We start from the raw sequence: 26,187 nt of genomic DNA, 5'->3' as shown, positions 1-26,187 counted from the left end.
CCGAGTTCAAACCGCAGGAGCTGCTCCACTCAACCAAATGAAAGTTTGATGAAATGCAAGAATTCACTCAGCTCTCAGTGAGATTACAGTACCACAAATATCTACCTTTTGTTTTTATTTTTTTCAATAAAGACTGCTTAATCAGTATTCTTTGCTTCCTTGTAATATTGCTAGTTAATATTTGTATATTTTTTACCTGTCTGTTCGTGTGTGCACTTCATATTTGTTATGTTTTTCATTCATTTAATCATTGCCACAAAATCTTCTGCCTCCTTTTTGGGAAAAAAAAACTCATTCTTCACACCCTCCCCCCTTCCCATTTGACACCTTATTTTTAATTTCTCTTGCTGTATCTGGTTACTGTTTGCCGTTGCAGCGGCCACACCTCCCCTCGGGGACAAACAGTGCACGGTGGTCGGCGTACCTGCGCAAGCACGCAGCTCCGGCCTTCCGCTCTGATCTTGTACTCCCCGGGCACCTCGGTCAGCTTCTCCTCCTGGTACAGCAGCCGGTTGTCCTGGTCCACGGTGAACTCCTTCTTCTGGCCTCCCAGCGACGTCACTGTTACCGTGCTGGCACCCTCCGGACTGTAGGTGGCAGCACCATATTTAGCCAGCGCCTGAAGGGCCACCACGGTGTCCTGAGGAGCAACATGGTTCATGATTAGAATCCAACTCAGATTCAAGTCATGATTCACATTTCAATTCAAGAATAATATTTTTCTTTTTTGGAACGATACCCATTCGATACTATGAATACTTGCAATAATGTAGTAAGACAATCCTTCGGAAAAAAAAAAAAAAAAAAAAAAACTTAAACATCTTTTATCCTACAAAAACATTGAGAAAATATTTGGAATTTATAGTATTCTGTTAGATGAGCACGTTAAGTATTTTTTTTAGGAATCGTGAAAAAAAAAATCAAAGCATATCATATCAATTCTTCAGTAGACATTCAGCAGACATTACTCTGATGCTGGAGCTGCTCACTGAGGCAAAAAAAAAAAATCTATTTCTCTCAGCTGCTGCACTGGCACGGCCACAAACAAGCAGCTTTGTGCAGAGCCAATTCTTGTTCCTGTCTTTCTGTTCCAGTTAGAACCAGCTGGCTCTCTTTTTTCAAGAGGAGTGAACACTCTTGAATGACATCTTCAGTTTCTTGGAACAATCTTCATCTCTCAAACATCACCAACGGACGGATGCGTTTCTGTTTCTTTTTGGCCATATTTGAAATCAAAAACTGTCCAAAATCAACACACGGCACAACTGCGCAGTGGATTCTCTGCTACCAAATTTCTCAACATTATTTCAAAAAGTGATAGTAATTTGCAACACTGTCAATCAATTTTCTGCTACCCTGCTGGATAAAAGCGTCAATGTCTTTCAAAACCATAAAAATTTCTCCGTGATTCCAAATTTTTTAAATGGGAGCTTATGTTATCACTGCCCTAAAGCAAGATAAAGACAGCAGCAGCTCTGGTCTCACCTGTGTGGAGGAGAAGCCACCGTACGCGTTCTGCTGCTGTGCCAGCCAGCGGACGATGGCGGAGGAATAGTCCAAACTGAATTCTGGCATGGCGGGACCAGAGAGCAGAGCCAGCAGGACGTAGGAGGTCATCTCCACCTCCAGAGAGTCCAGTCTCTTGGCGGATGCCCCCGCTCTCTCCCAGTGACGGGTGCCGCCTGGTGAGAGAATGAGAAGCGAGGTTATAACCTATCGGAGATTCAGGAACTTATAGTGCCTTAGCGTCATAACCCGCTGGCCTACCCTCGGTGTTGGCCTTCTGGTGCAGGTAGGTGAGGAGCTTGCTTCTGGTCTCCTCGTCCCCGGCCAGAGTGAAGGTGTAGGAGAGCAGGGCTGTGGTGTACAGGTTGTCCAGCTGGCCTGCCACCGCCGCCTTCAGACAGCCCAGGCACTTCTCCACCACAGGCTCCTGGTGCACAACGGGCATAAATCACAAGAACAGCATCATATGCAGAGAGGAGAGACTGACCTGCTTCACTCATTGCTTAGAAAAGAAGCAAAGTGCCCAAAGTAATCTAAAAATCAATCCCCAGGCAAGCTGCGATGAAATAACAGATTCAATATGGTCTGCAGGGAAGTGATGCATTCAAGAACCTAATACCGCATTCAGCTCATGTCGCATTTTTGTGGTAATTGTGAGCGGGACATATGGGAGCGTGTCAACACAGGCGGCAAACAGGGCAGCGAATGTCGACAGGCCAAGGTTAGAGAAGCCACAACATCAGTTATATATGCACACATACAATCAGCTCGACTCAAAACAAGCAAGCGATATCTGCTGCAGTTCATGTAGGGCTGATTTTAAAATTCATCGGGAAAAATGATCGGGGATGTGGGCGCGCCGTGGCGTTCAACACGTAAACCCTTTCGTGTCAGCGCTATGTCATTCCAGTTCCAGTGCAGATGAAGGTGGAACTGGTGAGGGGAAAGCGGACGGCTGACAGGGAGAAGGAGGCGAGACTCACGGTGACGTTGGCGTCCAGCTCCAGCATGGCGGCGGTGATGTAGGCCGTCAGGGACACGTCGTCACTCACTCCTCCCTGGTGAAAAAAACAAAAACAAAACAAAACACAGGATTACAGGCGGATCAGCCTCCAAACACCAACTACCATTCATATTGAACTGTTTTCTATTTTATTTACCAAATGGGACACTAAATGCATGTATGCAAAGTCACAGGTGGGGGCAACATCCCATTTCCTGGACCATGGAGTAGTTTTCTTTGTACTTTCTGAAGTCCTCTCACCCTATTTGCATTGCTGGGTAACCGGCCATACAATATCATCACCGTATTTTTCCCAGGATAATGATGGAATCATGATGCAGATGATATACTGCATCATATTGTGATATACTGTGAGATAATCAGCTATGATACATCATGATATCTGTAACTGGAGAGGAAAAAAGTACCCTGGAAAAGGCAAAATAATTTCCAGATAAGCAGGAATCAGCTGCGTTTTTCCGTATTTTAATACACACAGAGACTAGAACACCAACATGACAGAACAGTGACAGTTAAAATATCTAAAGGCAGGGAACAAACACGCCTCATAGGAGCTCAAATGCGCATCTGCACAAATGAAGTTGAAAAGTCAAATATCAATACTTGGGACAGATGCATCGATAATGTATCACAACAAGTAGTTTTGTAAAATATTGCATTATCGATTTATTGTCCCACCCCTAATCAGTGCCTGCTGTACAGTGGCTCTTTTACTCTGAATGGGCTAATTTTTACTTTTTATACCAGCATGGCATCAGCACTTCTACATGGGTAGGATATTTCAACAATTTCTTTCCCCTTATGTAAAATCTGCTATCACTTGTCATACATTTGAGATCCTGTCGTCCTTAATCTATATTCATATGCACTGTGAAAATCAATTTTTTAAGTGACTGTGTTTGTGATTCAGGCATTGCTTTTATTGGTTAACCACACCTGCAAATACTTTTACCCCCACTACAATTCTGGGTCTTGACTCTAATTTACTAAAGTGCACAGAGAACTAGGATGAAACGTTACCCTGGCTGTTCTCGTCTCTTCTCTCCTTGCTTCAAGAAAATACACATGAGGACTGAGTGACCAATTTGCAAATAAAGCCCTCCCAACTACTAAATTAAGTGCAGTAAGGTTGTCATTACGCTTTAGTGTCAGAGCCACTGCTATTATCTGCAGAGGCTTTTCTGAGCTCTTTCCCAACAAGTAAAAGCCCTGTGGACACAAGTGTACTGTTCCTCAGACACACAGTTGTCAGGGCTTGTTGGTGTTGGGGGGCTTCAGGAAGTGCTGGGTTTTTTAGGACTGACTAGCAATAACTTGTTTAGGATTTTTCCTCTGCTCTGTGCGTGTGCGCGTGTGCATGTGTGTGTGTGTGTGTGTGTGTGTGTGTGTGTCCTTCGCTGCTTCCCTGCAGGCCCTAGGCGATCTCCCCTCCTTCCACCTCCCTTAAATACTTCTATAATGCAAATGACTTCTCACGCTGTGCTAAGTCTGTGCTTTACAGTGTGTGTACAGCACACCCTGTGTGTCCCCTTGCCTTTATTTCTCCACACTGTGCAAAAGATAAAGAGGAACATGCACAGCTAACTTGCTGAGTCTGGCAGGTTGGTCGCATTTATCATCCCCATTTTGCTCCCATCGTGGCTCAAATGGACCTCATTTACCTTCATGCCGTTGTGGAAGAGTTTCCCCACAGAGTTGATGCAGCCGTCCTGCCGTTGGTGGCTGGCCAGCCACTTCCTGGCATCTGCAATGTGCTTGGGGTCCACAAAGATGTATGGCTTCGCACCGCCAAAGGATTTCATCACAAAGGAGGTCAGCCTTAACAGCCACAAACACACAGAAACACAGAACCACCCAGTGAAACACACTCTTTAGAGAACAAGTCTAGCCATGAGTAAGTGTGGTGGTAACCCCTGTGTGAACTCTGCTTCAGGACAATTACATAACAGCCTCCTGCCTCACACCAACACGGAGCGCTTGGCCTGAGTCCGCGTCCTCAACACAACATGATCTTATGCTTCAGAGCCGCAAATCAAGGAGAATCCAGACAACTGGGGCGGATAAAGTCGAGCAATGATTTTCAGTTGGAACGTGAAATGTTCACATGCAGAACACACAGACACACACCTGCACACCATCAGCTATGTCATTCATTTAATAAACAATTACCATAACTGCTTACTTAAAAGAATGGTAATTCATTTAAGACAGGGTCTACAGAAGCTTGCCTGCCACCACACCAATCTTTTCAAATCTTACTAAATTTTGTAAAAGTAATAGCACACTACTGACTAAATTTGCTACTAAATTAAAAAAAAAAAAAAAAAAAAAAATCAGTGCATCAGAGCATACTTTAGTGAGAGACGTCGGTCCTGTTCCAAAATCCTGACATCAGTGTGCATTCAGGATTTGAGGGATTTTTTTTTTTTTGTTGGTATTTTAATGGGCATTTTAATCCAATCTCCCGATGGAATTTCAATTTATACTTCGTACGTACAAATGAAAACATAGATGAGAACAACCGCCCCTGCCCTAGTTTCTGCTCCCTACCCCTCCCCACCCCCATCACCCCACCAACACTCTCACACACACAAACACACAAACACACACTGCCCACCCCTTTCAAAAACAGCAAAGGGTTTGGAAAACGACTAAGTCTCTAGAGGCATTGTGCTTTAAGCCCATTAAAAAGGAAATATTAATATTTTCTGGCAAGGTTCCTCTTAAAATATATTGGGATTCTGGCTGATGCCAAAAAGAGAAAGAGAGAGAACCAAAAAAAAGGAGAGAGAGAGAGAGAGAGAGAGAGAGAGAGAGAGAGAACACATCTACCCACCACCGTGTTTGAAGAGAGTTTTCACTCTCCGTCAAATGAACTGTGTGAAATTTAATGAACTGTAACTGCATGCAGAACTCCTATATAACTCACAGGTTATATAAAACAGGAGGAAGAGGAGGCCCTGCTATGATTTATTAAGAAGTCAGGGTTGTCTCTGGTAAAATGATTACTGCCATATTCTCATATTGTTATGAAAATAGAGCTATTCATTATGTGCATATCTACATTTTATTATTTAGGTTTAATACGCAGCCTTATAAGCATTATACTATATAAATATGTTGGATAATATTATGATCCCTTTAAAAGCACTGATATTTTCTCTACAAGTTACTGTAATTCATTTTTGGATAATGTAATAATATCTTCAGATTTTGAAATATTAAAAAAAGTTATATCCCTAATATGATAACTACAATACTGGACATTTTGTATTACATTATCCTGACAGAAGTGTCCCTGTCAGCTGCTCCAGGTTAACAGTGTCATCATGTGGCCGTCACATCGTACTGACCAAGTGTTGCCAGACTCGTCACTTTTCCCAAAAGCGCTGTAGGAGCCGTCATCGTGCTTGTAGGTGAGCTCCCTCTGGTAGCCTGAAACACACACACACACACACACACACACACACACACACACACACACACACACACACACACACACACACACACACACACACACAGATACCAAACCAAACTTAAACAAAAAAAAAAATCCTCTCAATTCAACTCATCTAGCAATCAGCTAACACTTTCATCCAAAGCACAGGGCCTGAGAAAATCTTATTTTCAGGTCTCAGCGCTGATACAGCCGTCCCTCGTTCTGCTGAATTTGTACCCTTATTTTACCCTCCTTTTTATTATTTTGCACGTGTTTTTGTTCTGGCTCACCACTCTCCAGGAAGCGCGTGGCCCTGTCTTGGATCTCCTTGGTGAGCTGCCCGGTGCTCTTCAGGTAGTTGAGGATGAAGATGTTGGGAGCGAACAGCACCATGTTCTGCTCCCCGCAGCCGTACGGCATGGCCAGCAGCCGGTCCAGGTTCTGCATGGCCCGGCCCATCAGGTCCCCTGGACAAGACCACCAGGAGAGGGTTCAGACTTTATTCAAATACAACAGCCGCACTCGTGGAGTTTGAGCTGCTTCACAAAATGTCTTCGGCTCCACAGCCTTCATCAGTGTGATAAATGTAATTGACCTTAACAATTCACTACATCAGCACTCATCACAAAAGCAGAGCTGCTGTTCAGTTTGTTTTCTCACTGACAGTAAAATCAATTTTAAGTAAAAAAAAAAAAAAAAAAAATTTAATAAATAAAATACAAATAATTTTAAAAATAAGAATGAATAAATGTAGTTGAATTTAAGAAAAATAAATACATGATGTTTCAAAAAATATTACTGATAAATATAATAAAAAAAACATATTTAAAAATAAGGCACCAAAATGAAATCAATAAAGAAAAATATTCTAATAAAAAAAATGTCTACAGCAAGAATGCATCCCCAAAAACACAGAGTACAATTTTATATCGTTATTAGTTTTTTTGTTTTGTTTTGTTTTTGTATTTCCAACAACCTAGAAAATGTGCAGAATGAGGATATTGGAGACCAAAAATTTTTCATTGATTCAGTCTGCACAATGATATTCAATATGTTATCATCTGTCTGCTTTGTGGACAAAAAACAGAAAACAAACAGAAAATAAATAACAGGTCAGATTTCAACTGAAGCGCTGGAGTGCTTTGATTAATGATGCGTTCCTGCAACAAGCATGCAGACACAGAAATGTTTTAACCGAGTGGGTGGACCGGTCACAGCCTGTTTGTGTGTATCTGTGTGAAAACATGACAGGGGAAGACGGAGTGTGTCCCCCATCACGTCACCCACCGAGCACGGACACCGAGGCCTTGGCCGACCCGGCGACGAACATCTCAGGCAGCAGAAGGGAGACGTCCTTCTCCACCGGCCCGTCTGACGGAAACACGGAAAACAAGACAAAATTAACAAATTATCAAATTACATCTGCAAGTCGTGCTTTTGTACCTTTTAAGTCAGCAATTTTACTTTGATGCACATCGGCTGGAATATCGAGCGAGCTAACGATCCAGTTCTTCACGTTTATGTCAAAAGGTCACACGATTAAAGTGTTTGTTAAATAGAATATGCTCCGTTTTATGAAAGGCAGAGATGGTTTGCTGGTTAGATAAACCCTGCATGATAAAAGTAGCATTATATTTGGATTTATTTATGTTTATCGGCATTTTCCAGATACCTTGACATGGATGTTGGATGGAAAAATACAAAATTCCTAGTTGTAGTTTGATGTTGACATGAATGATTTTTACAAGTGGGAAGATTGTGGTAAATACTTTATGATGTTAAGTACGTTTTGACTGAAGAATTTTACTTTAAGTCCAAACTCAACTACTCAACTCAACTGCTTTGATACGTGCTAAACCGCAGCCAGTACTTTTATAATTTAGCATGTTCAATAAATATCATCATACGAAGCGTCTGCATTAAACCTGTGCAAACATCCAAAGGCCAACATATATCCATAATTCATCCACTGATTTGTATTTTCTTGGTTGTCTTATAGTTCGTTCGCCAGCTACATTTGTTTCTAGCACCAAAATCTTTTTTTTTTCATTTTTTTAAAATGAAAATCAGGAAGTTCTCTGAGCCTCTTTTTCTTTAGAAACCGTTTCATGTGTTACATTTTCAACGGGACACCTTGTACTTCTATTCAAGTAACTAAAATGTTAGAAAAGGAACTGTTTTTCTACTTAAGCAGGACATTTTGGTACCATTTCCACTCTTGCACAGACACAAAAGTGAGGACGTTATCCTTTGAAATGTGACATAATGAATGATTTTTGACTTTCTCATGGGACACACATTTCTCATGGGGTTATTTTCTTTGCACAGAACTGTGAGGAAAAAATTAGGGCCGTTTGTCTTGATTTCAATGGGAAACTCGATCCTACTGAGCCATTTTAAGGGGAGAAAATGAATCTAGAAACTTTTGTCCATAATAGGACGACTGCCCGGTGAATAAAAACAACTATTAGCGTCCAACATGTCCGTGTGTCCCTTAGAGGCTGTCCTCGAGCCCTGAGGCGGTTCAGACAGACGAGGTTATCTCCGCTCTGACAAAAACAAACACACCGCAGCACCAACATGGATCAATCATCCCTCAACTTTAACCTCCACCCCGGCCGAGGACGACGGACATGTTTATCAGGCGTCTGCGTCTCGTCAGGAGGAGAGAGAGCTGAGAGACGAGCAGAAAGCACACTCAGGGTTACACACTGACCTGCAGGGCAGAGGAGGGCGTTGTGGCTGACCGTCTCTGGTGTCCCTTCAGCCTTTGGAATGCAGACAGACAGACAAAAATCATGATTTACACGCATAATGCAGGCATCAGTGAATGATATTCTTCCTGTTGAAGAAACAGTGAGACTGGCACTGGAAGGCCTGTCAATTCAGCTGCAAACAATCTGAAATGTAAACTGATTCTATCAATTAAAGATACTTACATGGCCCTTCTGCACATATTACATAATCCTAAAAGACTGCAAAGTGAAGGCACATATTTAGGGATCTCTGTCAGAGGTTTTTCAGTTAAACTGGGCTGTAAAGGCCATCATTTAGAGGACTGGTGCTTCACATATATGAAGCTAGAATCAAATATATATACAATCAGATTTATATTTTATTTATTTACTGTTAAACAAAATTACCAATGGGAGCTACACAGTATGATGATAACAGGAGCAAAGGAAGTAAAGCTCCTCAGTGTGATGATTTTTAATTGTTGTACACTTTATGTTCTAATTGTTCTGATACTAAACAGCACAAACTGAATTTGTGCAAAAACAGGCACAAAAATCAGATGAAAATGCAAGTGAAGCTCACATTTACAAGTAGAAATTAAAAAAAAAAACAAAAAAAACTGTTGAACCAAAGTTCAGATGCAAAGTGTCCTCTGGATCCTGCACCTGATCAATAATGTGACTGTATTGTATGGCAGCACAATCTGGTTTGGTTTGGTTATTTGCACATACAAGAAACTATAACAGATACAAAATAAAAAGAGGGAAATGTGAGGGAGAATCGCCTAAAGACCCTTGAAAAGTGGCGTTCTCCAGGCAGCATGTCACTGCAAGTAAGTGGACACAAATTGTCTGTGTCATACCAATAATTTAAACATCAGAGCAGTATTGCTTTTTTTTTTTTTTTTTTTTTTTTTTAAGAGACAAATCATCATTGTCTTCGTGGTGTTGGAGTGTCACTCACCTCCACGAGCAGCGTCCGCACCACCGTGTCGATTTGTCCCTTTTCGGGGACGGCGGCCACCTCGTTGCCACACAGCTGCTCCGTCTTAAGGGCCTCGGCGCTGACCTTGAGACTCACCTCACCTGTACGCAGACACACACACACACACACACACACACACACACACACAGTATGAACGTCGACATATATTGATTATCACTCGCGTCACTGTCAGTTTGTGTACACGGGCAAAACAATATCCTGTTGCTTTTTCCATTCCTCTCTGCTCCCTCCCTCGTTAATCCCAATCAGCTGCCTTATTATCGTACCTCTCCATACCTTCCCTCTCCTCTCCCCCCACCCCCCACCCCCACCTTGACAACCCACAATCCCTCTCATAGAGGACAATTACAGATCAGCCCCAGAGGGAGATGTTTCTGAGTGTTTCGTCAGAGATACTGCCTGACTTGTTAGTACAAGTGATTATCAGCATTCCTCTAAGGGGAGGCAGACGAGCGCGGCTTGACATTCATCAGAGCCTCCGTCTGTATCCCTGCTGATGGAGGCCGATACACAGCGCCGACTTTCAGGCCACACGGCGTCGGATAGCCGCCCCTCCTCTGTCGTCCGCCAGCGACGCCCGATGCAAAGGCTGTCAGTGACCTTAATCTGGATCCACTGTGCTGTTTGTCCCACCTCACCTGGCTCTGATATCGTCTTTTAAAATCCATATAGGATATTTCAACATGATGGTCTCAGTGGTGGAAATAACAGCTAACAACCGCTGGCAGTCACTGGTATGGTAAAATTATACAAACTGATATTAAGGGGGTGTGATCGGTGAATGACACCATTAGGGTTTGATCAGTGTGTCCTGATACCAATAACTTGACTGAATATCTTTAGATTGGATAATTTTAACGTTGAAAACTATTTATGACCAAATTTAAAAACTGAATATTAAACTGAATGTTAAATTAGAATATTAGAGTATCTTTACATTAGATCATTCTCAGGAGAAAAATTATATAAATAAAAGAATATGGATTAAATTAGAATATTTTGACTGAATATCTGTAATTAAAAAAAAATTTGACTGAATCTTTCAATTTGACCATTTTCATGGGCAAAAACATATCTTAAAAAATAGAATATGAAATAAACTATGGATTGATTCCCCAGATTTTCTTCCAGTCAGGTAACAAAACCTTTACAGCAGCATTAGACCATCATGGGAGTGTAAAACACAACTTGCTTCTAATCATCATCATTATCATATTCACACACACACACACACACACACACACACACACACACACACACTTTGTCTCATTAGAATCGATTCTGGAAAGGTTCCCGTAAACATCCAGAGCGGTATTGACTGATTAGACAACAAACATGTGATCAGTAAGCCTGTTTCAGGATCACTTGCAGCTCACCGAGGGCGGTGGGAGTGACGATCCACATGAAGGTCCTGCTCTCCTCCCCGCACAGACACACAGTGTACTGGCAGTCGTCACACTCTCTGAAGGTGTACTGCTCCGAATCAGCCAGGGTCACTTTCACCTGCAGACACACACACACACACACACACACACACACACACACACACACACACACGTGCATGAAAAAACATCAGAGATATAAAACGAGTGTGGTGTAACCTAAGTGCAAGACCTAATCTGACATAAAGTTAATTTTTACTGATTTATTGTGTAAACCTTGACTTGTATACTTAAGAAACCAGATGTTATATCTGAAAATGCATTTCATAAGTTCCACGTGGTTTGTTCTTTATCTCAGCAGGTTGTGTCAATATTGTTTTGCACATACCATAATCCTTCCTTTTCGCCACACATTTCATTCTTACAGGCTGCAGAATATTTTCAGTTGTTGAAAATGGGTTTTACATATGCTAATGAAACCCCAATTCGCCATATTCTTGTTTAAAATTCTATATTTACCACTTGCTGCTGCCACAGCCTAATTTCCCCACGGGAAATATTTAGTGATAATCCATAAAATCCTGCTGTTTTTTTTTTTTTTTTAAATGCATCAGCCCTTAATGGAACACCACCACCTACCATGATGCACTTGGTGAGGTAGTTGAACACTGTGGCTTTGAGCGTGAACACCTCCCCTCGGATCACAGAGTAGGGCAGCGTCAGGCTGACGAAGAAGGGCTGGAAGGCAGTCAGCGCCGTGTTGGGCGCCACACCAAAGCCTGCAGACGAGGTGCAGAACGCTCCGGCTGCCCACTTGGTGATGCTGTCAGGGACCGTCTTCTCCACGTTCACTGAGCCGCTGTCTCTGTGGAACAAATACAAGCCAGTATGGAACAAATAAAACACCTGACGAACACTTTTCTTAAAGGATTATATGAGTGATTTTGAATGTTTGGCCCCCATTTACTACAATTTCCCCACATTTTACAAGGCAACAAACCATCCTGCAAAGCATGCAGGGGTGCTAAAGATTTCACAATATAATCAAAATCCCTTGATTTTCAAATTTGAATTTTTGGTTGAAACAATCAAATTTTGTCTTACTTGCAAAACTGTTTTTTTTTTTTCCATTCAGAGATTTGGGATAACAAGTCAATAAATATTCTTTCAAAGGCAAAAGCTTACTTATACAGAAAGCATTTTTATGTTTGTTTTAAATAGCCTGTTATATTTGATGTTAATTCATCAGCTCAGTGTGTGGTTAGATGGCTCTCATGCAGTGACTGTGCTTGTAACACTGCACCTTGTAGGGTGTGTTATATATTTAACAGTTCATTTTTTTTACGTTTGGTTTTACACCCCTATTTTCTCAGGGACCTTTTTTTCCTGGCAGACACAATTTCAAGTCATCAAAACACAACAATGTTGCTGCTTTTAGGAAAACTAATGTGGATGACTTCATTACAGTGATGGAGTACTGGTCTTAAGACAGTCTGACGTTTCTGAAAGTTCATCTTCATATTGTAGTTGAATGAATGGACCAGGCTGATAAGACGGGTGTGGTTTTGAATACAAGTCTTGTTTAGATTTGAAAGGTTGGTGCTTTCTCTTCAGCCTGGACATAAAAGTAAATATGCGGTGCAGCCTGAAGATCACATGCTGCAGTTCACTTAGCGAGGGCTTAATAGAGCTGAGAATAGACTCTCAATAGAGCAGAGCACCACACAATTCAGCATTCAATAATGCAAAACTTGTCTTGGGATATTTAAGCTCTGGCCTTTAACGGTCTTTGAGCAAATAAATTAATAATGGTCTCTCAAAGTTACAAAAAACTCCACAGCAATCATTTTATGTATATACGTTCTTCAGCTCTGAGGTTAATCATGATTTGGGATTTGGAAAACTAAGGAGTAAAACGACTTAATGGGTTTTGATCTTTTGCTTTTTTTTTTTTTTTTTTTAATAGCCAACTACTTCTACTGCCAAGTACAGCAGTAGCTGAGGATAAATAATCCTGCAAGCGCTTACTTAAAGGCTAGTTCTTCAAACTGGCAGCTGATCCCTGATAGTTGCCATCCTCTCTTGCAGTTGAGAGAATGTTGCATCAAACTGCATGCTGAAATTTGGCAGTTTAATTAATGTTTCTTTGCTCACTGACAAACGTATCTCTTTAAGTTTATAATTTGAGACTTCATCCAATCCATGAGAGTCCACTCCTCACCCTAATGATAAGCTTGGTAGTCAGGAGTGATTTTGCCTCGTACACTCGCTGACAGTTTTCTCAGGAATGAACATCATCAAGAGCAATAGTTGTCTCTTTCCCGTCCTGTAACGTTACCAACAGCAATCGCCTCCAAAATCACCACTTTGTAAGAGCAACTATTTTAACCTGAGACTCGTGTCAGTGTGGCACTCTATCTATTTGAAGGACAAGTTCACTATTTTGGAACGGAGGCCCTATTTACAGATTGTCTGGCACCATCCTCAGACGTAGAAAGCATCATCAGACCAGTTGCTTCAGTATTGATCCTTATATCGATGTGCTGCACATTCATGCTCTCCTAAAACAGCCGTCAGTCGGGCCAATTGTAAATGGCTTTGAAAAACTAAGACAATATTGCTTTTTAAGAAATGGGAAGTTCAATGTATACTCTCAGAACGTTCTGCTGAAATAGGACTTGCTCCATTTGGAACAGGACTATTATATTTCATAAACTAGGCACTACCTTTCGAACTGTAAACGCTGCCCCAGAAGAATAATACTGTCTAAGATCAAGCTATGGACAAAATGGTCGGTTTGTGAACCTTTTTCAAGAGAACATCCTGAGATCGTCAGTAAATATTAAGCTTCTCATTTCAGAAAAGCAACATTATCTTAGTTTTTTTACAGACAATAACAATTGTCCCGACTGACCGCTGCTGTAGCCGAGCACGAACCTGCTGCATATCAATATCAGGATCAATACTGAAGCAACCGGTGCACTGATGTTCTCTATGCCTGAGGATGATGCCAGATGATCTGTAACCAGGGCCTCGGATACAAAATAGAGAACTTTTCCTTTAAGAAGTGAAAGTGCTAGAACTGAATACTTAAAATACTGTTTGGTCCTTTTTTACCTACTGCCTTCCAAACTGAGGTACATGTGTTCTTGTATGACCATGTGATGCTTTGTAAATTAAAAATCTGGTCTTTGTAATCAGCACGGTTTCCTTGATGTGACTGCCAAAGGAAAGGTCTAGATCAAAAAATAACACCATGACTTTTGAGTAATTCATCTGAAGTGAGAGAAAGTGTGTGAGATTGTACCACAGGCATGGTAAGTGCAATTTTTTGTTGCTTATGGCCTGAAATGAGAATTTCAGAAGTGCCTGCGTTGAGAAACATTTTTTGTCATCCATCTTCTCTGATGTTACGAAATCACAAGGCTTTACAGTTAAATAAAGCCATGCATTGTCTGCATAGGCGATGATGTCGCAAGGATCGAGCACCGTCCGCCTGTGGTTTGCACAACAGACTGTAGAACGAACAGAGACGTGCATCTCATCACTCATTCAGTCGGCAAAACCACTTTCTGAGCAATGTTTTTTTATTTTTCAAGCTCATGGTGATAAAAGCTAGATCTTTAACATAAATGCAAATGGATATTCAGAGGAAAATAGAGCACACCTTTCCCCAAAAAAGTGGTCTTCATATTTATTTACTTTTTCTATTTTGTTATTCCTCTCTCTGTTTGTTATGTCACTTTTATTGCTATATGAGTTTTATTACATCTTTATGCTCTCATACATATACTTTTTGTTATCCTGCTATGTTGTGTCTTAATTATTTAATAATTACACACAACAATAATTATAGACAGTGATTGTTCATTTCAGGGAAGGCCGTCCTTATAATAATAATAATAATAATAATAATAATAATGATGATGCGAATAGTAAGAGAAATACTTTCAAGATTACGGAAAGGTAGCCCGAGGACAGGGGATATTTTTGTCAACAGTTCTGAGGAAACGAGGTCAGTTGGATGATTTAGCTACTAGCTACTGGAGATTTCTTGCCAAAAAATGGGTGAAAAATATGTTAGACTTAATGATCTCACCAGGCTGGTGCAATGTCATCATCTGCAATGTCATGCAATCATATTTTCTGTTGGGGTTTTTTTCCACTGAAAAATGTCAAATCATTGCAACTGAGGTGTTGAGTGCTAAAGGAGAAGGAAGACTGTGGCCTGGTGAGATTGGCAAAGGTACTAAAAACAAATTGGGGTTAACTTATTTTGTTTACCTCACATTAAGTTGGGGAGGGAGGTGAACCTCACCACAGCAAGACATATATAAATAAAAACTGTGACAAGTCCTGGGAACATACTCGATTATGAGTGTCCACGGGTGGTGTCCATTAAATTTGTTTAACATGGAGCTTGATAAGTTTTTAATTCTTAATTCCCTGCTGCCTACAGGTCAGTTTTGCTCAGTGCCTTTTAAAGGGACAATTTGTTTTAATGTCATTTTCATTTTTATTTATCATCTTATCATTATTATTATTCAGTTTATTATCTTTTTCTTTTTTATTTATTTATTTGTGGTGCTGATTTATAAAGCAGGCTTGGTACATTGTTCTTTATATAAAGCAAGTATTGATTACTCATCAGGCTGTTTGTCCCAAAGGATTTGCATTATAATGTTATGAGACACCTCTGCTGTCCCTCTCTCTCTCTCACTGTAGCAGCTTGTTACTGCAGACATAATACCACTACAACTTTAAAATTCATGTGAAATCTGCAGCTGCATGAGTTTAATCTATGCTTTTTTCTTGTAATCTTAGTTACAGTACACTGTGAAACTAATGTGTTTGTTATGTGCAATATCCATTATAATTTGGAATACTGACAAAGAATTTGGAAAAATGGAAAGCCTTAATTCTTCAGCTGAAGCCTGAAGGAAGCAGCAGATTTGTTTGCACTGCTGTGAGGGCTGTAAGTCAGCCGTGAATAAATAAAAGCCAAATATTCTAGTTTAAGTGTGTAACATTGAATTACACTGAATAAATACGACTAATTTTAACTAAGTAACTTTTTGCTTCTGATTTTTCCTCTTTAATTTTCTGTGGTATTATTGTAATCTTTGTTTTCCACCAAAAATATCCCTTATGCCCCTTTTGGACCAAAAGCTTTAAAGATTCTTGCACATTACTGCATTATTACATGGCCGCCTGCAAACTAGCAACAGTCATAGCTGAGGTTAAGCCAACACATTAGTATGCTGATATAAGGCATATCACAAATTGGTTTATCAGTGTTATCGATTGCTGATATGATGGAGGTTCCTCCCTGACCACAGCAGGATACAGAGTGAGTGAGATACTCTGCTTCCTCCAGCAACGTGAATGAGCTCATGAGGCAACCACGTTTCACGCATCTGCATCGCCTGTTCAAAACTTTAACATTACACTTTGCTGACTAGAATCCCTTGCAAATTGTGTATTACCCAACAGGGACCAGGTCCCAGATCCAGGTCTCAGGGAAGAAGGTCCTGACGGTCTCCTTCGGCTCCTCTTCCTTAACTTTCTCCATAGCGTTGTCCGCTGAAGTCTCCGCCATGTTGAAGGCCATGGGAACCGGGGAGTCTACGAAATCTATACACAAAAGTTACAAAAGTGACACACCTGAACTTACCCTACAGAGACCAGCTCCCAGATCCAGGTCTCAGGAAAGTATTTCCTAACGGTCTGTTTGGTCTTCTTAGCTGCAGTTGGTAGAATCATGCCAGTGCCTTCTAGGATCCTACGCCCTTGAACAATGTCTGCACACAGGTATGAAGAATAAGAGTAGTCTCTTTTCATGAGGCCTTGAACAATGAAAGCTTCAGTCACGTACCATACATTACGTCGTCATATGCAAGAGCTATCATCCTGGAATTGCAGTCATAAGGCTTTTTTACATCAGAGTTGGTCACAATCTTGATTCCAATTTCCTGTAAGTGATAAAAGAGAGAATTCAACAGGCTCGTTTGATCACTAATGATGAACACTCAAGACGCTGAAACTATACACCAGCTATAACACTGTCCTCAGTGGAGAACAAATAAACATCGTAATAATGACAGTCTTACAACTCCATAATAAAGTGATGCTCTGCATTCACTTACTAACTGTTGATGCCTTAAAGAAGGTCTCTGACCAAAAACTTGCAAATGAAAAAAAAAAGGTTTCTTGCACAGATTTGTGTGTGCGGATGTTCTTTTTCCCCATTCAGTTTGATTTTTTTTTTTTTTTTTGGCACCAGCATCTCAGCCAAATCTGCTACTGCATGACCAGTGTGCTTTTCTTTATTTTTGAGTTCAAACACTGCTGACATTTGTATGTCAATATAAAACACAGATTATTTTCGGTAAAAAAGTGGAGTGAATGGAAACTAGGGGTGTAACAATCCATTGATCTAGATTGATCCATCAATTGAATGTTCAGTGATGCAATAGGAACAGTGAAAAATGTGACCATCATCACCCTTCACATCATGCCACTTAGTAGTAGGTAGTAGCCTATAGCTAGTGTGACAGCTCCTTGGTCCTGTATGGACCAAAGACCTGTCTGTCAGAGCTCAAGCTCTCCTAGGGTGCTGAGAGCTCAGGTTTTCCTTGGGTGCTGAATTGATTAGGGGGAATGGTTAGCACCTGGGATGGGGGTTGGCCTCCCCTATAAATTGGGGCCTAACAGTTAGGGTGCTTTCAGACCTGTCCCGTTTGGAGCCGTTGTTCCGAAACAGGGAGCGTTTCCCCCTAAAGATCGGTTCGTTTGGACATATGTGAACACAGCAATCGCGCTCGGATGCGGGACAAAACAAGCGGGCCGAGATCGCCTAGAAGAGGTGGTCTCGGCTCGATTCCATTCGAACCCTGGAGCGGTTCGTTTGCAGTGAGAACAGAATCGACACAGCAACCGACACAACTCACTCATAACTGTGGTTCAGCCAGCGTCAGAGCCCATCTTCGTCGGCAATTCCTTGTCGCGGCCCGTCTTTTTCTCAGTAGATGCAGTATATTTTCCCTGCGCAGTCTTGATTCCCGGTAAAACGGGATGTTTCCCTCCGTTACAGAACACAGGTACATTCAGTAGCGGTTTTAGGCATGGGCGAAGCGGGCATTTTTTTTCATGTCATGTGGGGGGTGGCACAAGCGCAAAAAAAAAGAAAAAAAAAAAAAAATCATCCGCGCCACTCACCTGTCAGATCCGGCAGACCTGACCAGGTGGGTAAGATCGGAAGAGGAAACTTCTTTTTTCGGGGTAATTTCTGACCAATGAGAGAACAGCTGGTTCGCGCATGGCATTTGTTTACAGCTTTGAACCGCTACAAACGGTTGCCCTGTGAACACAAACGCCCCAAACGAAAAACGAAACAACTGTATCGATTTAGCCCCTGAATCGGAACAAAGCAAACGGGCCACAGGTCTGAAAGCACCCTTATTCTTTCTCTCCTCCTTCAGGTTTGGTTCAGTTGGTTTTGGTTCAGGAGGTTGCTTTCTTCATACATCCACTCATTACACACACTACTGATTACTGACTTTTATCCTTTGCAAACTTAAGTTCTGCATAATTATTTTATTCACTTTATTAAATAAACTTAATGCTTGTTTTGAAGCCATGTGTGGTCTCCACTTTGTCAAGTCCTAAGTGTAAGGTCATGACAAGTGTGGGCTCGTCAAAACACCTTTGAAGTGGAGTATCATACATGGCTTTTGGGTTTGTTAAGTTGGAGAGCAGTTTGGTTATGATTAGTTGAGTTAAATGAAGACTTCAATCTAATCTGTTTTGGGTTCATCTGGTTTGAGGTAAACAGTAGTTTTGGGTGTGGCCATAGTTAGGATTTGGGTTCTCCTTGGGGGCAATTGTCTCTAATAGAGGGACTGTTGCACGATTAGGATAGGAGCCAGAGAAAATGGTGGGTAGAGCTTCCTTTTTACCTTTTCCCCAACATCGGCTCGGGATCACAGTTCAGGGTGTTTGGAAGGTCGCTGTATAACAGTTGCTCTCCAACCCCTGACGTTTTGGTGAATAAAACCCCCCCGCCAAGTATCTGGACGAAGAGGGCAGAGGAGAACTAGGTAAGTTTAATTTGGGCCACTAGTTGATGTTTGCCTCAGACTTTAGTATCTAGGTTTCTAGATTTGTTTGGTCAGGATGGCTACCATTGTTGAGGATTTTGTTAAATCGCCATCTTTAGAGTTGTTGGAGCTTTGCACCAAGGAGAATTTGGTGAAGATAGCTCAGCATTATGAACTGGAGGTTGACAGCAGATGCACAAAAGAAACCCTGAAGGAGAGCTTAAAGGCTCACTTGGTAGAGTCAGGGGTTTTGGTGGTTGGGGAGGCTAAGAGTGGTGTAACTTCTAACATGGGTTTAACATTTGAACAGCAAAAAGAACTACTAATATTAAGGTTGGAACATGAGAAAGACTTGGAAAAAATGAAGTTGAAAAATGAACAATTGAAACTGGGCTTGAAACTAACAAAACTGCAATTAATAAAAGAAGGGAAAATGTCTGATGCTGGTTCAAAGAAGGAAACCCTTGGTTCCCATTTTGATATGGGAAGTAACTTAAGGTTAATGCCTAACTTTAATGAAAAAGATGTGGAGACATTTTTTTTGTCTGTTTGAACGTGTTGCTGCTTCCAAAGACTGGCCTGACGAGGAACAAACTCTAATGTTGCAGTGTGCTCTACCTGTAAAAACAGGTAGAGCACAAGAGGCTTACTCTGCATTATCGGCGGAGGATTGTAAGACCTACGAAAAGGTAAAGGCTGCTGTCTTAAAGGCCTATGAGTTAGTTCCTGAGGCATATTGACAACGGTTTAGGGGTTGGCGTAAAAGGGGGCAACAAATGCATGTGGAATTTACATGAGATTTGATTACAAACTTTAACCGCTGGTGTTCCTCATCTGGGGTAAAAACCTTTGAGGAGTTATGTGATTTAGTAGTTCTAGAACAGCTTAAACAGTCTGTCCCTGATTACATTGCAACATACATTAATGAACGAAAGGTCACATGTCCAAGTGAGGCTGCAGTGCTGGCTGACGAATATGTGTTGACACACAAGCGTATCTTTGGTGAGCGGTTTAATACAGATAAATCCCCAAAGGCTGAATCAGTAACAGTAAAAGTGGAAAGGCAGTCTAGTGGAAAAACTGACTCTGAAATGTGTCATTACTGTCGTGAGAAGGGGCATTGGAAAAAAGAGTGTCCTTTGTTAAAAGACAAACAAAAAAGGTCACATGTGAAGTCAGCTGGTTTGGCTGCACCTATTTATAATCCTGTTGGTGGGGATGCAACAGAACTGGTGGCTTCATTTAAAATGCATGTGAAGCCAATGGAAATGTCTGATATTGACTCGGGATACGCTCCATTCATGTCTGATGGGTTTGTAAAGATGATTGGGAGTGATAAGGAAGTGCCAGTAAAAATTCTAAGAGACTCAGGAGCTTTACATTCCTTTGTGAGAGAGGGGGTTCTTCCCTTTTCTCCAGGTTCAGATACTGGGGGCTGTGTTCCAGTCAGAGGGATGGGTCTGCGGACTCTGTTTGTGCCTGTGCATAAAATCTTTATGTCCTGTGATCTGGTACAGGGAGACGTGGAGGTCTGTGTTCGTCCAGAACTGCCAGTCAGAGGAGTTGACATCATTTTGGGAAATGACTTGGCAGGAGCCCGTGTCTGGGCAAATGATGCAAGACCAGATGATATACAACACCATGAGCATTAAAGATAAAGACGAGGAGGAGGAAATAAGTCAGCTGTGTGGAAAAACTTTGGTTCTATTTCGTCCCTTCTAACCGCCAGAGGCGGTGCTTTAAGGACTGAATAGTCCCTTCGCGTATGCGCAGTTCAAGTATGTATACCAAAAAAGTCACCTGTGACACCTGGATGACCCGGAAAGGGTATAAGTTCCGTGGTCAACTGGCACATCATTCCCTGTTTTCTTCTCGCGTGCGAGTCGCAGGCAGTAGTAGCTCAGGCTAAGCGTCTTTTTCTGAAGCTATAATTTACCGTTGCTGGTAGCCCTGTGATCTTTATAGGTCGGAGCTGCGGAGCATTCGCCCTCCAAGGGCTGCAACGGAACCACATTCCTATTTGGGATTGTTTGACGGTTTGTTGTGTTTCTTCACTCACAACCGGATTCGAGGTATGTTTGTTTGATTTATATTTATATCGCTACACTGTGGTGAGGCTGGCGTGTGCGCTTTGCCCCCAGTATTGCATGCTTGCAAAAATATAAGTTTATTGCCAAGTTAATTGTGCTTCGGTCATTGTTTTGATTGTTACATCATTTGTTGGTGACGGCAGCGTTTGCGCTTTCCACTCCCATTCATGTCGTTCCATAATATAGTTTTATTATAACCAAAGAGGGAATTTGCCTAAGTCTTTTGCTTTGGGTGTCTTTTGTTTAGCATTGAACAGTTTTTGTTGGTGAAGGCAGCGTTTGCGCAGCCCGCTCCCGCTTGTTCATAATTGTTTGTTGCGCACTGTTAAGCTGTGATTAGTTTGTGGCTACAACGGTGAACGTCTTGCAGCAGTGAAGGTAGCGTCTGCGCTCACCTCCGCTGTTGCAGATTAGCTTCCCGCTGGACGCCTTGTAGCAGTGAAGGTTGTGTTCACGCCCCCGCTCCTGCTACAGGCTCACCACCAACCTAGACGCTTGCGGCAGTGAAGGCAGCGCTTACGCTCCCCTCTCCTGCTACGAGCCAGCTTCCTGCTGGTTGCATTATAGCGGTAAGTGCGGTGTTTTCACCCTCGCTCCCGCTACAAACCCGCACCTCCTAGAACCCCTCTGCTGTGCAGGTTGTGCGTTCGCATCCTTCCCTCAGCTTAGGTGGTTGGACCAGAGCTCCAATGATGGAGAATACACATTATTGTGTTGATTGTGGGACTGCTTTGCCGGAAGATGACGGCCACGACTTCTGTCCGGTGTGCCTCGGCCCAGATCACCTTCGAGAAGGACTCTCTGACAATGCCTGTATGAACTGCAGCTGTATGTCATTTGCATCAAGGGCTGCTAGGTTGGCTCAGGTAGACCATTCAACGGGTGGAGATGACCTACCACCATCTGGTAAGTTGCCCCCAGCCCAAACTACTTGTTCGAAGTGCCGGAGAGCGGTATCGGCTGCAGCTGCTCCAACTGAAAAGAAAAGGAAGTCGGATAGCAAGCTTGCTGAGCAGGTACAGAAGCTTTCTGCTGAACTTGCGGAGATGAGGTCCCTTTTCCAGACTCGTCAGTCTGATGCTCCCTCAGTAGACACAGAGATGTCATTACAGACCCCACCTATGCCCTCGCTACTTCCGGAGGAGGATGTACTCTCTCTTGCGGCCTCAGCCACTGACTTTGGTATGCAAGAGGATGAACACTCCCATGCTTCAGAACTGGGTTCCCGTTCTTCAGTTCAAAGCCCGCAGAGTATGCTTGGGGAGTCGGACACCTCCATGTCAGACATACTACACATGGCCGTGGATCGCCTACAGGTACAGATCCCACAGCCAGCCCAATCAACTCCAGGGACTGCCTTCTTTAGGCGGGGCGGCGCTTCCACTTCCTTCACTGTCCCTCCTTCGAGGGATTATCTCCAGGAACTGCATGCATGTTGGCGAAACACTGGAGCCTGTTCTCGTCTCACTTCTGATGGCCGGGCACTGGCAGCTATGCATGATGCGGCAGCGGTTGGCCTCAACCGGATGCCTTCTATTGAACCGACTATTGCATCCCTCATTGTGTCTCCTGATGAGGCAATGCGGGCGGCTGCCAGATGTCCTCGACCTCAGTGCCGGGTCACAGATGACCTGATATCAAGGGCATATAATGCCAGAGCACGGGCTGGTCGCATTGGTAATTCGCTTTCCCATCTTTTGCTGGCCCTGTCTGCATCACTACAGGACAGCAGTGCTGATGACTCCACAGCCAATTTCAGTGATGCGTCATTACAGGCGTTTGCCTTAATGTTGAGGGAACTGGGGAGGATGATGTCATTCTTGGTGCAAGCTCGCAGGCAAGTATGGCTTGCGCAGGCACCCTTGACGGAGGCATGCAGGAGGGCCCTCCGAGATGTTCTAGTGGAGCCCGGGAGATGTTTGGCTCAGCCGCTGAGGAGATGCTGGAGCGCACACTGAAGCCTCGGCAGACCAGGGAAGAGTTTTCAACCCTGGCTTAGAAGCATGCCTCCCCCCAACAGACCCAGCAGGTCCAGGGTCTCCATGTCCCGACCCTCGACCTCTTCCCGGGTTCGTTTACCACCACCGACTGACTCGAGTCTGCGCCGTAGTCCTCGTCGTCCCACTCAGAGGCCAGCCAGGGACTCTCACACCACGGCCCGTTGGCCCTCTGCACGACGTGGAGCTCAGGACCCTGGTCAACACCCCCCCACGGCCCCTAGAGGTCAGGGGGGCAGTAAATGAGGCATCGGGGCCGGCTGTCGGATACTTTTCCCATCAGCAGCTCGGTTACTGGGCTGCTCACGCTTCGGACCCCTGGGTGATTGCCACCTTAACCCACGGGTACAAGCTTCAATTCCGATGCTGGCCCCCTGCCTCCAGCCGGGTGACAATGACCACCATCAGTGACCCGGCAAAAGCTCAAGCGCTGGACCAGGAGTTATCCGCCCTCCTGGCCAAGGGCGCGATCGAGGCCGTAGACCCTCTGCAACAGCCCGGAGGATTCCACTCAACATACTTCCTCGTTACAAAGAAGACTGGCGGATTCCGTCCAATTCTGGACTTAAGAGGGCTCAACAAATATTTGAAGGTAATAAAATTTCATATGCTGACCACAGCACATGTGTTACAAACTGTCGCCCAAGGAGAATGGTTTACATCTGTGGACCTGAAAGATGCTTACTTTCACATCCCCATCGCTCCTCACCACAGAAAATTCCTGCGGTTTGCCTATCGAGGCCGTCAGTTCAGGGTCCTCCCTGAACCTCCCTACCCTTTCCGGGTCATCCAGGTGTCACAGGTGACTTTTTTGGTATACATACTCGAACTGCGCATGCGCGAAGGGACTATTCAGTGCTTAAAGCACCGCCTCTGGTGGTCATTCGGGACTCATAGAACCGTAGTTACATTCGTAACTCATCGATTCAGGAGAAGAGACACAGTTAAAGTTAGCAGGCCAGACGCCGCCTTGTCCTCAAAGGCCTCGACCAGCATTTTACCACAAAAACTGAATCACAACTCCAAAAGATCAGTGTGGATCACAGCTGCCATTTCATAGTTTATTTGCAATTTTTTTGTAATTATTTTTCAGTAGTAAACTAATGTACAAGAACTGAACAATGAGAGAATGGTATTGTCTGGTATCAATCGCCCCTGAAGTGAATCCAAATCATATCGTGGCCAACTTTGTACAATGATATGAAATTTGCTGATATTACAAAAAATCAATATTATATTGTATCATGATGAAGCTTGTGATTTGCAAACTGTGTATTTTGAATTCCAAAGGCACATGAATACAGAAAGAGCTGTATTTACAACTGTAAAACCTGGAAATACAATCTTACACAGAGCACATGGAGGTGGCAAGAGTCTCCCACCAAATCGCTATCGGCTGACCAGAGTGTGTGAACATTTTTGACCAATAATGAGGTGAATTTTGGAGTCACACGACATTGAGCTGGCTTCAGAGCATGTAGATTAATAAAGTGTCTATAATTATTTATGGCCCTTTTTGGCCTTTTTGCAGCTCAAAAGTAACAATCTCCATTCAAACACAAGTGAAAGTGCAGCAATTACCTCAGTATGTGTTATTAAACTCCAGTGTTTCAGGACATTAAAGGCAAGTACATAAAAGACAAAATGTTTCACTTTTGGGTGAACTATTCTTTTAATCCAACCTTTTTCATCATGATTTTTCATGATCATATAACTGGACTACTAGTTTCTTTTGATGCTGGGGTAAACAGCCAAGCGACTAAAAATGATATGAATGTAAATATATCCTCTAAAATCAGGGGCTCCCAAACATTTTCATGCTAAGACCCACATGTAGAGGTTATGTTTGTCCCAGCACACACTGTGTGAAGAGAAATACAGTGGTCCCTCGTTAATCGCAGGACTTACGTTCTAAAAATAACCCGCAACAGGCGAAATCCGCGAAGTAGTCAGCTTTATTTTTTACAATTATTATAGATGTTTTAAGGCTGTAAAATCCATCACTACACACTTTATACATTTTTCTCAGACAGGCATTAACATTTTCTCACTTTTCTCTCTTGTTTAAACACTGTCCAAGTTCAAATCTTTGCAAACATACAGCACTTCAGAGTCACACTGCTAGCGATCGAAGATTTATGTAAATTTGGCAAGCTGAACACGTTCTGTACTGTACTGTACTGTACAGGAGACACGGCACGGAGGAGATTGATTGACAATGGTCTACAGTCCCTTAGCCAACCAGGACGCAGAACACAATGCGCTGTAAAAAAAAAACCCAAAAAAACATGCAAAATTGCACTAAAAAAAATCCGCAAAACTGCGAGGCCGCGAAAGGTGAACCGCGTTATAGCGAGGGACAACTGTACAGTGAGTCTTAATGAAACGTCAATATTTGAAAGCTTTTCTTGCAAATACAGATCTCTCCAGTTGTACTCATTTCTGTGATAATATCAGTCATACTAGCAGGCTAATGTATAGGCAGTGGCTTTTGCAACAAAGTTTTTGATTTTGGATTCAGAAAGCATGTGAAATTTTTCAGGGATGAATTTGTCTTTTTTTGCAGATAAATGTAAAACATTCTTACAGTCCATATAAGCAAATTAACAAATTCATTATTGATATTTTGATGTCGATGCCTTTCAGTTAGACAAAATTAAAATCAAATTTAATGTTCAAAAACTAAGCTTTAAACATAAATATTTTTTAAAAAAACAGCCTGCCAAACTGTTCATTCACTTCAATCCATTACACGTCCTATGTGGTGCCTTCTTGATTTTGATGGTATTTACTGGTTTTAGCCAGGTCTAATGGATGTAGAAATTATGCCTCCTGTCATTATATACTCCTACAGTCCATGATTGAGAAATTTCTATCCATTTGCTATGATTGAGAAAAGAATGCATTTA

The 26,187-nt window shown here is 42.5% G+C and overlaps 1 protein-coding gene across 2 annotated transcripts in view; it reads right to left on the bottom strand.

Annotated features, from left to right (window-relative positions):
* The window catches only part of LOC115370529 (alpha-2-macroglobulin-like protein 1), a 47,696-nt gene that overhangs the window by 3,659 nt on the left and 17,850 nt on the right, over window positions 1-26,187 (bottom strand). The window contains exons 17-30 of one of the 2 annotated variants that reach the window (XM_030067560.1): window positions 16,968-17,064; window positions 16,767-16,893; window positions 11,732-11,957; window positions 11,087-11,213; window positions 9,669-9,790; window positions 8,686-8,737; window positions 7,257-7,340; window positions 6,260-6,436; window positions 5,884-5,965; window positions 4,192-4,348; window positions 2,490-2,564; window positions 1,768-1,933; window positions 1,486-1,682; window positions 425-640 (exon numbers count right to left, since the gene is read on the bottom strand). In XM_030067560.1, coding sequence (XP_029923420.1) covers window positions 425-640; window positions 1,486-1,682; window positions 1,768-1,933; window positions 2,490-2,564; window positions 4,192-4,348; window positions 5,884-5,965; window positions 6,260-6,436; window positions 7,257-7,340; window positions 8,686-8,737; window positions 9,669-9,790; window positions 11,087-11,213; window positions 11,732-11,957; window positions 16,767-16,893; window positions 16,968-17,064 — 1,905 coding nt within the window. Of the gene's footprint in view, window positions 1-424; window positions 641-1,485; window positions 1,683-1,767; window positions 1,934-2,489; window positions 2,565-4,191; window positions 4,349-5,883; window positions 5,966-6,259; window positions 6,437-7,256; window positions 7,341-8,685; window positions 8,738-9,668; window positions 9,791-11,086; window positions 11,214-11,731; window positions 11,958-16,578; window positions 16,727-16,766; window positions 16,894-16,967; window positions 17,065-26,187 lie in introns of both variants that reach the window. The other variant, XM_030067559.1, reaches the window with a different exon arrangement.

Source organism: Myripristis murdjan, chromosome 13 (assembly GCF_902150065.1).
Source record: "Myripristis murdjan chromosome 13, fMyrMur1.1, whole genome shotgun sequence".
NCBI classification, from domain to species: Eukaryota; Metazoa; Chordata; class Actinopteri; order Holocentriformes; family Holocentridae; genus Myripristis; species Myripristis murdjan.
Note: the sequence above shows the minus strand (reverse complement) of the source record. Positions and strands in the feature narration are given on the sequence as shown.